Source organism: Lepidochelys kempii, chromosome 7 (assembly GCF_965140265.1).
Source record: "Lepidochelys kempii isolate rLepKem1 chromosome 7, rLepKem1.hap2, whole genome shotgun sequence".
Taxonomy (NCBI): Eukaryota; Metazoa; Chordata; order Testudines; family Cheloniidae; genus Lepidochelys; species Lepidochelys kempii.
Genome location: NC_133262.1, coordinates 73,303,407 through 73,316,353, shown reverse-complemented (window position 1 = coordinate 73,316,353; position 12,947 = coordinate 73,303,407). Strand labels below are relative to the sequence as shown.

The window sequence follows — 12,947 nt, the reverse complement described above, 5'->3', positions numbered from 1 at the left end:
TTCAGTGGCTGATATAAACCATACATGTTATTTCTGCTGACCCAGTTGTAATTTCTGCTCATTTGCAAGCATGTATTTCTTTTCAACTTCTGTCAGCAGCTGATTATATTTTAGTATAAGAACTCATATTAGGTGCAACTTCAGCCTATTGAAAGACACACTCAACATGTTTTTTTTCAGTTTGATAGGAATGCTCCCGCATCCCCAGTGAAGCCCACTGTCTCCTCATTTTCTTCAGCTAATCTGTGTTTTGAGCTGATGCTTTTTGTGTGAATGTTGTGTGATACGTGAGATCAACTGGGCTCCGTGGCTGCTGAAGGGAACAAAGGTTTGATTGGATCACAGTTTACACTTTTTGCTTACCAAACAATTCAAAACAAGATTAATCATTTGAGAGTTCAATGAAGCTGTTTGCGCAGCTCTAGGCATGAAATATTGAAAGAATAGAATGATATATCCAAGACTGAGAACATCTGTGATTAGAAGTCATTCAAAATGGAGGAAAGAGAGATGGGGAGTCTTCCAGAGAATTGAACTAAAGGTTCATAAATGCTCTTTGTTCATGCAACATTAGGGTTCATAGTTAAGCATCTACAAGTAAAGAAATATGAAATGTAAGGGTCAACACATAGCCTTAACTCTGTCCTTTTGCATATAGGCATTATGATATAGTGTTTATCTATATGATCACATTCTGTACTATTTATGAAATAAGACACTATAAAATTATTAATTAATATGTCTATTACTGTAGCTCTCAAAGAGTCCCAGTCAGAATCTGAGCCTCCTTGTGTTTATGAATAGTGTATTCTACAACACTATAAACATGTATCTAAAATAACCAGCAATCATAGTTGGAGGAATGATGGTCTTGTTGAATAAGGCACAGAACAGGAGATCTGTCTTCTATTCTTGACTGTGCCACAGACTGCTTGTGTGACTTTGGACAAGTCACTTAATTTCTCTGTGCCTCAGTTCACCTGTCTGTGAAGTGGTGATAGTAACAACTAGTTTCTTAATATGGGTGTTGTAAGGCTAAATTAATTAATTCATGTTTCTAAAAACTGAAATCATTCCTGTAGACGTGCAAAGAATTGGTATAATATTCTAATTAAAGACTGTATCCCAGAGCATAGTAAGGTCAGAGTTGACATTACCTATCATACTTCCTAACTTGAGTGCTTAACAGTGCAGTCTCAATAGTGCATTAACACAGTGCCCTGTTGTGGGTCACCCTACCCAGATGCCCCTTGAGTCCCACCTTTGTACTAGAGCAAAGTTCACACCATGGAATGAATCCATGCAAGTTAATGTTCATTCAGTCAGCTCTTGTTCATCCTGGCCCATCCCTCCCCACTCCCACATACCTAACCCCACACAGTGCCCATAAAGAGACTTCTTTGGGGTGAGAATGAAGGTGGAGCAAGTTGACAAATTGGCATACTGTTTTGGTATCTCCCACTCTAGAAGCCAGCAGTGCCCATGTTGAGGTTCCCTTCCTGTCCCATAGGTGAAGGGAAGTGTTCTGTCCTTAGAGAAGTTAGACGAATATTAGAAAGTAAAAAAAAAAATGTTTTACTAAGAACAAAGAATGGGCTCAGCTAATGCTTCATAATAAACTCCTTTTACCCCCAAATGTTCCGTGTTCTCCTCTACATAATCATTTTTAAGCTCATCCACTGATGTGGTATCTCACCATTACACTGGGAAATTAGAATCCAGCTGCCTGACTTCTCCACGTAGCAAGGGATCTCAGCAAGGTGACAGGATCTTTCTCTAGAGAGGAAGCCAATGCCCAGTGTTAGAGCCTCCTCTTCTGGTCAACAGAAAGGTAGCATCAGACTTTTATAGATGAAAATGTTAGTTCATTTTTCCAGCCAGAGGGATAATTTGATGAGGTGGAATGGGGGGAAGATAGGGAACAAGGAAATGTTAGTCACTGCTGACTACTTATAATTTCATTAGATATAATGCTAAAAGATGTTCATTATTAAAAGTCTGACATTCAGATTTCAGAAATGCAATACATTTTTCCTTCACTGGTATGTTCTTGCCACGAGATTGAAACAAACAGAACAATAATTTAATCTAAAATATACTCTTATGAATGAACCAAGTAACAGGTACTTTATCAATCATGAGAGGAAACAGCCAAATAAGCTGATCAGTGGAAAATGGTTCTTTTAGGAAATTTATACTGATGCTGAAAGTCCATATCCCCATCTCTCCGCTTTATCCCACGAATTGCCCCTTGTCTCCAAAAATTCCCACAGTCTTAACTTAAAAACATCAAATGCTAACATGGCCCCCAGATTTCCAGTGTAAATTGTAAGACATAGTTCTGTTTTCCTATGCCAAAAATGAGCTATTACAATAAATCAATACCAATATGCAGTTAAGAAACCTAGCTAGAAAATATTTGAGGAATGTAACCAAAATTCCCCCCAAAGCTAAAGGATGGCAACCCCACCAGCCTTCATTTTCTGTCCCCTTACCCACAAATATTTCCTTTCCGATAACCTTCCCTTTATTTAATCTACAGTTTTGCCAAATATTATTAGGTTACTTTTTATTGATTAAAAATGTTGCTTTCTTCTAGAGCTCATGCTACCAGCACCTAATATTTTTCCCCCACAGTACCCTTCCCTATATCAGAGGTGAGGGGAAGGAGTCCTACATTAAATTTTCATTGATTCTAAAATGTTTTTTTCTAGTTAGCCTACAGATCTAGCTCCATCAGATGCTGTCTGTTCCTTCTGTTGTTATTGTTGTTGTACTTGTTTTACCTTGATTTTTCCATCCTGCCAGGATGTACAGCTTTCAGAAGGAGAGCATCTATGTAATTGGTAACTCATTATTTGAGAAAGGATTGTGCATTTGTCCCTCTTTAAAAATATATATATATTAGGTGAAAATCCTGTTTTTTATTTGTTTAATGATACTTGGAAACCTGTAAAAGGCAATTACCAATGGTTATTTGCAGACTTTTTTTGAGGTCAGAACATAATGACCGAAGTGTGTGATTATTTACAAATACATTCAGAAAAAATGGACAAAATATGTAAAAAGCAGTAGTTTGAAATATGCTATTAAGATAATAATTTTCCATAGCATCAATGGCGTCACACCAGAAAGCCAGCATAACAGTGGATAATTAGACCCTATGCGAGTAACTAATATTCATTGACAGTGACATTGTTACCCACTCTATAAATTTCACTTTGAAGGCCAAACTCTGCTCAGGCTTACACCCTCCGCAACCCCATAGAAGTCAGTGGGGTTGCACATTTGGGATGTCTAAATATGATCCTGCAAGCCATTATAGGTATGGGGCACAGTGCCCCCAGGGGTCACTGAGGGACTTACGCTGAGTAGCAGCTCCTTCAAGACCTTTGAAAAGTTTAGCCTTGAACTCCAGTCTGGAGCAGTGTTCTTGCCTTTGCTGCTGCATGAGGTACATCCCTTTTTAGATACGCTCCCCTGGGATGTGAGTCCTGACAGGAACACAGACAGGCATTCCAATCTTATGCTTCCAAGAATGTGGTTATTAATTATGGCTTCTATGTGTCCACATGCACAGGGGTGGGGAAAATGTGCCCCCTCTACAGCACTGAATCAGGGTCAGTATAAACTAGCTGTAAGTCAGGACTCTAAGCTTCTGGGATAAATTGCAAGTTGATATCACATATACCCTAAGAAATCCACAAATTCCCAATTCATCCAAAACCACACACAAAAACTCACTCTCCTGCTGGTAATAGCTTATCCAAAGTGACCACTCTCCCTACAATGTGCATGATAATCAAGGTGGGCCATTTCCAACACAAATCCAGGTCTTCTCACCCCCCCCACACACAAACTCACTCTCCTGCTGGCAATAGCTCATCCAAACTGACCACTCTCCTTACAATCTAAGTATAGTAGAAGCATTTTACAAGAGGTACATGCACTTAAGATTGTAATCACTTTTTGTTCTGTGTGCCGAGCACAGTTGGGTTCTGGTCCATGCCTAGGGCTCCCAAGTGTTATGGTAGTATATATAATAATTATGCTGATTGCTCCTGGATACTCCATTATCAAGTGAGCTGCCAAAACATAACATAGAAAAAAGTCTCACAAAGACACCTTCCAAGAGGAGAGTTTGAACTATTGAGCTGTGGTATTGACCAGGCTAAAAGATGAAAGGGAATGGATTTATTGGAACTAGCTTTGGTTTATTAGCAAAACCGGGTCACAAAAAGTTGGGCATTATGAAGACAAAGACATGCTGAACACTGGTGTGGTGGATTTACGAATTAGGTTTCCCAAACACAAATTGGAAAACCATGTTCTTAAGGTCTAGATGGTCTTTTATTTCAAATTAAGGAGAAAACGAAGAGACTACATAAATTTAAAATGCTCATGAGAGTTAAAACAGAGCATCTTTCTCTTGCTCTGTAAGATCCTTCATCTTTAATCTTCTTGCAGCCATTCCCTCTAGCAGAAAGAAAGACTTCTTAAAGAAAATACAAAAATCAATATCCTAGTTATGATGCACCACAGTGAGCCAATGATTTACTTTGATGGAAATATAGGCAATTTAGTTGGATCTAAAGATTCCATCCTGCCAGGTACTCTGTATGTCCTGAGAAATGCTGGCTGCCCTCAACTCCCACTGACTTATGTGGAGTTACACCTGGGGTTAATTTGCACTGAGGGGCACAAGGCAGTGATCTAGAGTTCTCAAACTTCATTGCACCACGATCCCCTTCTGACAACAAAAATTACTGCACGACCCCAGGAGGGAGGACCGAAGCCTGAGCCAAAGCCCAATCCTCGCCACACCGGGTGGGGTGGCCAAAGCCAAAGCCCAAGTCCCACCGCCCTGGGTGGGGAGGCCAAAGCCAAAGCCCAAGGGCTTCAGCCCCAGCGGGGAGCCTGTAACCTGAGCCCTGCCACCCAGGTGGCGGGGCTCAGACTTCAGGGAGCCTGTAACCTGAGCTTCAGCCCCAGGTGGTGGAGCTCAGGCTTTAGCTTCGGGCCCAGGTGGTGGATCTTGGGCTTTGGCTCTGGCCCCAAACCCCAGCACATCTAAGCCAGCCCTGGCAACCCCAGGGTCATGACCCACTTTGTGGTCCTGACCCACAGTTTGAGAACTGCTGATCTAGGTCATAGCAAGCACCAGCTTAAAACTTTTGAGTGGGAGGGAATAGGGAGAGGAGGTAGATTGTCCTTTTCATAGTTTATGTTCTAATTCTCTTATGATCTGCTGATTATTTTTTGTGTGGAATGTGTTACTGAAAATGTCATTATTTCCTGTTTTCAGTATTAACCTTATTTAATCTGTACTTTGCAGCATTAGTAGGAAACCATTTATTGACATTATATTTAACAAAACGCATAATTTCCTATTATTTTCTAGAGTGGGTTTTAGAAAGTTAAGATGTGCTTCTAATGTGAGGCACCAGCAGGAGTTCTTGCATATGTCTGATATTGGGAGGGCATCTTGAGACCCTCACAAAGACAATATTCCATAGTGTCCTAGCTAGAAAAAAACATCCAAATCACAGATGTGGAATTATACTCCTAGGGTGCAATTTCATGCTCTATGCCTGTTTAACTTCCATTCATTTAAATGGAAATTATGCACACGCATAAAAGAGAAAGTATACCTGTTGGTTAATATACCTTCTTGAGTTCTTTCAGCCTACTTGCTAACCATGTTGCATGGCCTTATTAGCATGACCTGGAGCCTATGAGAACAATGCAGTATACGAACTTCATTAATTTTAGGACTGTTTGTGAGAAATTGAATGCTGTGATTTCAGAAACATTAGGTCTTACATTTCTAGCTAATAGCATAGATTTTTGTACTTATATATTATTGCCTCAAATGGGGCTGACCTCAAACCGTTCAGATTTCCTTAATTATCATAGGAATGAATGGAAGATATAGTCTATCAAATGAGAACTAATTATATCTTCAGCTAATAACATTAAATTTTAACTTGTATGTTTCAACTAAAAAAAAAATGCTTGAGTGTGTTGTCCCACCCTATTGAAAGAAGATCAGCTGAATGTTCTGTTTTATCGAAAGGCTGGCTACCTTGGCCACTAATCTATTTGTCTCAAGTGTATGAATATATGCAGAAAGCGATAGATATAGACATATTCTTTTTGCATGTGTTCTATGATTGCTCTTTTTTTCTTTTCTTGGCCTGCATGTTTGCTACTACAGGACCCTGCTTTGGAAGTCAGTGGCAACAGAACAATCTTCAGTCCTCTAACTAGCACAGCGACTGGGCCTTTGGGTAGTATATTAGCCACCAATGGAACATTTTCAGGCTACCTCAGCAAGCAGGAGATCAGCTGTTCAAATAGCTCTTCCTTCTTAAAGACTACTGCAGTTAGAACTTCCATGGCCTCTCTGTCTGTGACACCTGACATTTCACCTGCAAAGAGTGACCTAGGTTCAAAACTAAGCCCTGTGTTCACTGATGGCAGTAGTCCTAAACACGAGTTGAGCCCTGCAAGGCAGTATAACAACCCCATTGGCCTTTACTCAGCAGAGACTCTAAAGGAAATGGTTGAGATGCATAAATTAAGTCTCAAACGAAGGGCTTCAGAAGGTGGACTTCCTAGAGGGTAGGTAACATGGTGATTAATTCAGTGTTTCAGTAAGTAAGTAATTAGCTGAAGAATGAAGTATAAAACCAGTTACTATATTGTGAATTTGTCTTGTAATTATGATTAATGATGTCCTGAAAAATAGTTATTAAACCTTTCCCCACCTCAAAAAGGACACATAATACTATTTCATAACAACTCTTGGTCTTTGGTATCCTGAATTGTATTACAGATTGGCTACTGGGTATCCTGGCATGAGGAGGAACACTGTGGTTAAAGTACCTATGACTAAACTAGCGTGTTGGTATTCTCCAATTTAATTTGCTGTACTTAATCTGGTTGACCTGAATATCAGCTACAGGCCTGTATGGAAGTTGCTGTAAAAGGGATCTGAAACTACACTTTCCTAAAAAGAAATTGCCTGGAGCAGCTAAGATAACAGTCTTAATCTATTGCAGTGAACTTCTATAACTCCTTCCTCAATGTAGTCACTTTCCAGTGCAAGTCGAAATTGAATTGTTATTAGTTCGACCCCTTGGTTTGAATGTCCTCCAGCTCAAATCTAAGCACTATTCCACTTGTGTGTGGAAATAAATAATCAATAGTTATTATCTACCTGGTAAGATATAGAGATGATCCCACCAAGTTTGACTTCAGAATATGAAGTTGTTCAATGCTGTACTGTATTTGCAGGGCAGGTATTTTTGCCACAAGCTTGGACTACATTACAGAAATATTGAAATAAATGAAGGCCATGGGAAAGAGTTACTTTCTAACCTTTCTACTTTTATTTATGATTTACTAATTGACAAATAAACCTCTATAAGTCAGTTACCCCAAAGCTGTCTTTATCTGAAATGAAGTCACGTTTCCCAATTTTAGGAAAAATAAGGAATTTTCAGCACCCTTATCTGAATAAATCCCATGTCTGCCTTTCTGTTTGGATAATTAAGGTCTGATTAAGGAAAAGAATATTTCAAATAACAATGCAGAAGTATAGTAACAGGTAGGTAAAGGGAAAACTTCCCTGAGGCACAATTTAGTCACCAAAGCTTTCCTTTAGCTCAATATAATATACAAAATGAGGGGCTGAGAGCAAGAGGAGAAAAATACAATAGGGGCTTGATTCTCCTTTGCCCAGTACCTTGCATAGTCACTTACATGAGAGCAAAGTGGATGTAAAATGCTATTATTCTGAGTTGATATTGTTTTACACCAGTTTGACTAAGTTTCCATTAGTGTAAATGACTACACAAGATGCAAGACAGTGAGCCTAGCGCTCACTAGCACAATCAAGCCCTAGCGCTGTAAACTCGGAAGTGCTATCTACATTTGGTTATAAGAGACTTAAATTCAAAGACATTTTTCAACAGAAACAGACCAAAAAAAGCTTTTGTTTTCATTTATATTTTTCATGAGGAAAAATGTCATTTCTCTACCTGCTTTAGCACTTACAGCTCCTCAGTAGCACATCTTACCTCCCCTGTCTTGGCCTCCTCACATCCCTTGGTAACCTCCAATTCATAGACTTTAAGGTCAGAAGGGACCTCATGATCATCTAGTCTGACCTCCTGCTTTCTTCTTGTATTTTCCTTTAGGTAAATTTTGGACAGATGAACTGCCTAAGTATTCCTACTATGTTCTATTACAAAAAAGTACACACTATAGGGCTGCATCTGCCACTCATTGACATTTGTGGCAGATGCAGCCCTTCTTGCCTCCTCAAGACATAGGAGCCTTTCCATTGATTTCAATAGGCGTTGGATCAGGCCACATAATAGAACCATTTGTGCTTAAGGAGGCAAACAAAATATGGACACTGAACCAGCTCCACAGTAATCCCCCTACCTCATAGCACTGCCTTTCTATATGTGCCACTTCTTCCCACGTATATACACAAGCACTGTCACAAAATAGTTTAAGCTCCTCTTGGTGCACATCTGTGGCCTGCTGGTAATATACTGAGACATACCATAAGTAGGCTTGGCAGAATTTGATTTTTATTTTTTTATAATTTGGATGGATAATATTGATATTTTTAAGCATTTTAATTTTTTTTTTAAATTTTATATTGCAGTAAATTGGGGCAGGGGTGTCAGACAATAGTTATTTAATGACTGTAGGCATTGAGATTCAAAAATTTAAAGCCTTATAACCGTTAAAACACAAATTGTCAACATCACGTGTCAAGATATACAAAGGAAATATCCTTAAATCAAACTCTAATAAGTTCTCAAGCAGCACTTTTCTTTCTAACATTGCCGAGCTGTAAACTTGGATTATTACTAATGGAAATATTTTTTTCATCAGGGTGTGTGTGTACATCAAAATTTACTGACATTTACTAATAAAAATTTAATCTTTCCAAGTTTAAGTGTAAGACTCCCAATAACAAAGCTAAAGCTTTTATCATGGTACCCTCACCTGAGATTTCATTCTGAATTTGAATATGGTTTTGGGGTGCTTTTGTATGAGTAGCTGTAACATATTCATAAAGTATAGCCAATTCTGCCTCCTTGTTTTACATATAAACAAATGAGGCAATATGAAAAATCATGTACAGTTAGTGGACCCTGCCCTGGGAAAGAAAGAGCTGTTTTGATAGCTGTTAAGCACTCAGCAAAGTACAAACAGCCTGAAATTACTCAGCTCAAGTGTCTTTGTAACGGTAGCATGCTGTGAAAATTCAGTGTTCCCGGGCCCCCATTCCCACTTGTATGTTATCCATGAAGTGAGAAGCCCTGTGGACTGCAATCTAAAAAGGAATACTAGCTTTCTTGGGATCTGCTAGAGCAGAGGTGGGCAAATTACGGCCCGTGGGCCACATCTGGCCTGCGGGACCCTCCTGCCTGGCCCCTGAGCTCCTGGCCCAGGAGGCTAGTCCCCAGCCCCTCCCCTGCAGTTCCCCCTCCCCCACAGCCTCAGCTCACTGCGCTGCCAGTGCAATGCTCTGGGTGGCAGCGCAGGTGCAGAGCTGCGGCCTGACCCGGTGCTCTGTGCTGCACGACAGCGTGGCTGGCTCCAGCCGGGCGGCGCGGCTGCCTGGCCTGGTGCTCTGGGCAGTGCGGCTGTAGCACCGCCAGCCACCGGGGCTCCAGGCAGCTCGGTGTGGGGGTTGGATAGAGGGCAGGGGAGTTTGGGGTGGTGGTCAGGGGGCGGGGGTGTGGATAAGGGTTGGGATGGTCAGAGGGCGGGGAACAGGGGATCTGGGGGGCAGTCAGGAAGGAGGGCAGGGGATTGGATGGAGCAGCGGGGGGCAGTCAGGGGCTGGGGTTCCAGGGACGTTCAGGGAGAAGGGGTGGTTGGATGGGGCAGGGGTCCCGGGGGGGGCAGTCAGGAATGAGAGGAGGGGTTGTCGGGGAGCCTGGGGGTGGTCAGGGGAAAGAGAGGGGTAGATGGGGCAGGAGTGCTGGCGGGGCCATCAGGGGACAGGGAACAGCGGGGTTAGATGGGGCAGGAGTCCCGGGGGGGCCGTCAGGGGATGAGAAGCGGAAGGATTGGATTGGGGGCAGGGGCCAGGCCACACCTGGCTGTTTGGGGAGGCACAGCCTCCCCTAAACAGCCCTCCATACAATTTCAGAAACCTGATGTGGCCCTTAGGCCAAAAAGTTTGCCTGCCCCTGTGCTAGAGGTTTAGTGCTTATGTTGTCCATGATTTTCTGCTTTTTTGGGTTTGAACATTCATAAAAAGCAGTACATGTGCATAAGCAAAACAGGCTTTGCAAGGTCATCTCTGACTCTGATTGGTACCAGTCTATAAGTGATACTGTATAAGAACCTACATAGGCAGGTAGATCCCAGGTGTATTTTATATTTAAATGTTTGGGATTTTTTTTAACTTGTACCCTGTGAAACATCTAAACAGATCCAGTGATGTGCTGGAATGAGTATCCATACATGAGAATGGACTCTTGGGAGCCCCTTGTTAAAATTCTGCGCAAAGGAAGATTGGAATGATTTCTGTGTCTCTTACTGAGTTCCCAGTCCCTTACTCCTCTTATGCACTTCTGGAATTAAGGGCTTATCACAGGGCAAGGGTGAACATTTTTTGCAGGAGTGCGTATTACATTATCAGCAGCAGATCTTAATGGAGTAAAGGTTCTGCAATGGGGAACATTAACACAGATGGAGAATGAGTCATAGTTTCTCATGTATGGATACTCATTCCAGCCTGTGTTATTCTGCACGTCTTTGGCTAGGGCAGTAAATACCGGTCCCGCATGTTTCTGTGTGTCGGGGGGTAGGATTACCAGTTGGTTACTCTGTGGCATCTTTGAGTGAGCAGGTTGAATATTTTGGTACCTGCCCATATTTAGAAATAAATTAAAATGATGTGTGGGACTGAGCTGGAAAAAATTGTATCATCTCAACCCAGCATATCAAGAGAGGCTAAGCTTTGCTGTAGCTGGAGGGAGCTGTGATAGTCTGTTTAGGTCTGAAAAATCTTTGCGGAGATTTGAGGCTATTGACCACTTCTCAGAAGACTCATGTGTGCACAGTATTTTTTCTGTCTATGAAACATATAATTGACATGTGCATGTTCTTCATACTCCACCATCAAAGAATTGGTTGCTCTCTCTTTTAAGAAGCATTTTACAAACTTCAGTTCTACCTTAAAAATATTGTTTTCTGTGCACAAACATGGTTGAGAGGATTAGAATAGCCATCAGAGTTCACTTCAGAAAATGATACTATTACACCATGTTTCACGGTAAGCGGTTGCTCAGCTGTCTTGCACATACCTAAAATGGATATAGAATCCCTGATCTGCTTACAGGCTACGACTTGTTCCTAATATATCTCTACTGATTCCTGTAAAAGCTAGATATATTTGGCTCATTGCATGGTTTACAGAGCTGGCAGAATATTCTCGAACCTGAGAATCTGAGGGGCAGACACAAAAAAAGGCATTTTGTGACTGTATGTCCAGACAAATGCAACACCACAGAGCCCCATGCCACAGCTTTGGCTCGCTGCACTGGTTTTTGTTAATTAAAAATAAACTTGGGTGACAGAGCTGCAGAAAAGCCTTATGTAAAGAAGCAGCTACTCCAAAGAGTCACTGAGATGACAGCAGGGGGAACCAAACCAAACTTGTGGGCCAGTCTAGTCGTAATGCTGCTCAGCACTGCTATGTGGGAGACCCAGATTCACTCCCAAGGCTGGAAATGTTGCAGAAGCAACTGGGAAGATGGTGATGCGCAGATCTATCAAAAGTGTCTTATATAGCCAATTAAAAAATAATGCTGTTGACTATCTCTGCATGGAATCTTGTCCACTTTTTCCTTAGTCACAGACATGATCTCCTATTCATGATCCAGAGGGATGGGGCAAGAAGGAGGGCAAAGGTGCGTGTTCTCAACTCTTGGAGAAAGACGATGTGAAAATGAGCATCAAATCCCATCAGTACCACTCTCTGCATCCGTTAGCATAGGTCATTGGGGAATGATATAAGGAGCTTCCCCTTACCAGGGGTCTGAGCTCCTTGCCTCTGTCATGCTCCCAGCTTCTGCCTGCCTGAGACCTGAATTCTGATCCCTTGGGTTGTGCTGCTTTTCAATTGATGGGCAGGCTACAACCAGTTATTGTTAATGCAGTGGAGAAAGATGCTACATGAATATTGTTTTCTCCTGCATTATGTCCTGCTACTGACCTCAAAAAGTTAATGCTACAAAGTTAATGCGCTCAGGCCTTGTAACAGAGTGGCTTGCTGCTCCTAAAGGACTGGAGGGCTTTGGGCTAGCCAACCGTGATTACCAAAAGGGCACGCTTCGTTTGGTTCATGTAATTTCTTATGAAGGGCAGCGGATGGCTGCAGGGAAGTGCGAGGCTCAGGAAATAAAAAAGGCTTCTGCAAGGATGACCCTGATGCCGGGGGGGTTGGAGCCAAAGCAGAAATCTTTGGCTCTAGACTTGAGCCCAAGGCTACAGCTAAGCGGGGCCTGGGAGTGGCTTGCAAGGACAGGAAAGGCCTCAGTCAAGAAGGTCTGGGAGTCTGGTAAATTGGAGACTGTGAGGGACTGAGCAGGCTCTAGCACAGTGGTGGGCAAACTAAAGCCCGCAGGCCAGATCCAACCCCTCAGGGCTTTGGATCGGCCCACAGGATTGCCACCCCCGTGGCGCCAGGGGCTCCGCTCCGGGAGGCGGCCAGCACCACATCCCACACTCCCTCCCACATCGCAACCCCCTGCCCCAGCCCTACATTAATGACCCTGGATGCAATTTTCCCATCCCAGATGTGGCCCTCGGTCCAAAAAGTTTGCCCACCCCTGCTCTAGCAAAAAGACCTAGGACGTGGGGTTTCACTACTTAAAGTAGGAAAAGCCTGGGAGTGACCTGAC

General features: G+C 42.3%; 1 protein-coding gene across 2 annotated transcripts in view; it reads left to right on the top strand.

The window, feature by feature from the left end:
* The window catches only part of LDB3 (LIM domain binding 3), a 137,683-nt gene that overhangs the window by 101,235 nt on the left and 23,501 nt on the right, over positions 1-12,947 (top strand). Inside the window, exon 1 of one of the 2 annotated variants that reach the window (XM_073353350.1) lies at positions 6,286-6,624. The exons of the other annotated variant lie outside the window; for it this stretch is intronic. Coding sequence (XP_073209451.1) covers positions 6,398-6,624 — 227 coding nt within the window. The 5' untranslated portion in view covers positions 6,286-6,397. Of the gene's footprint in view, positions 1-6,285; positions 6,625-12,947 lie in introns of those variants that run through there. 2 annotated transcript variants of the gene reach the window in all.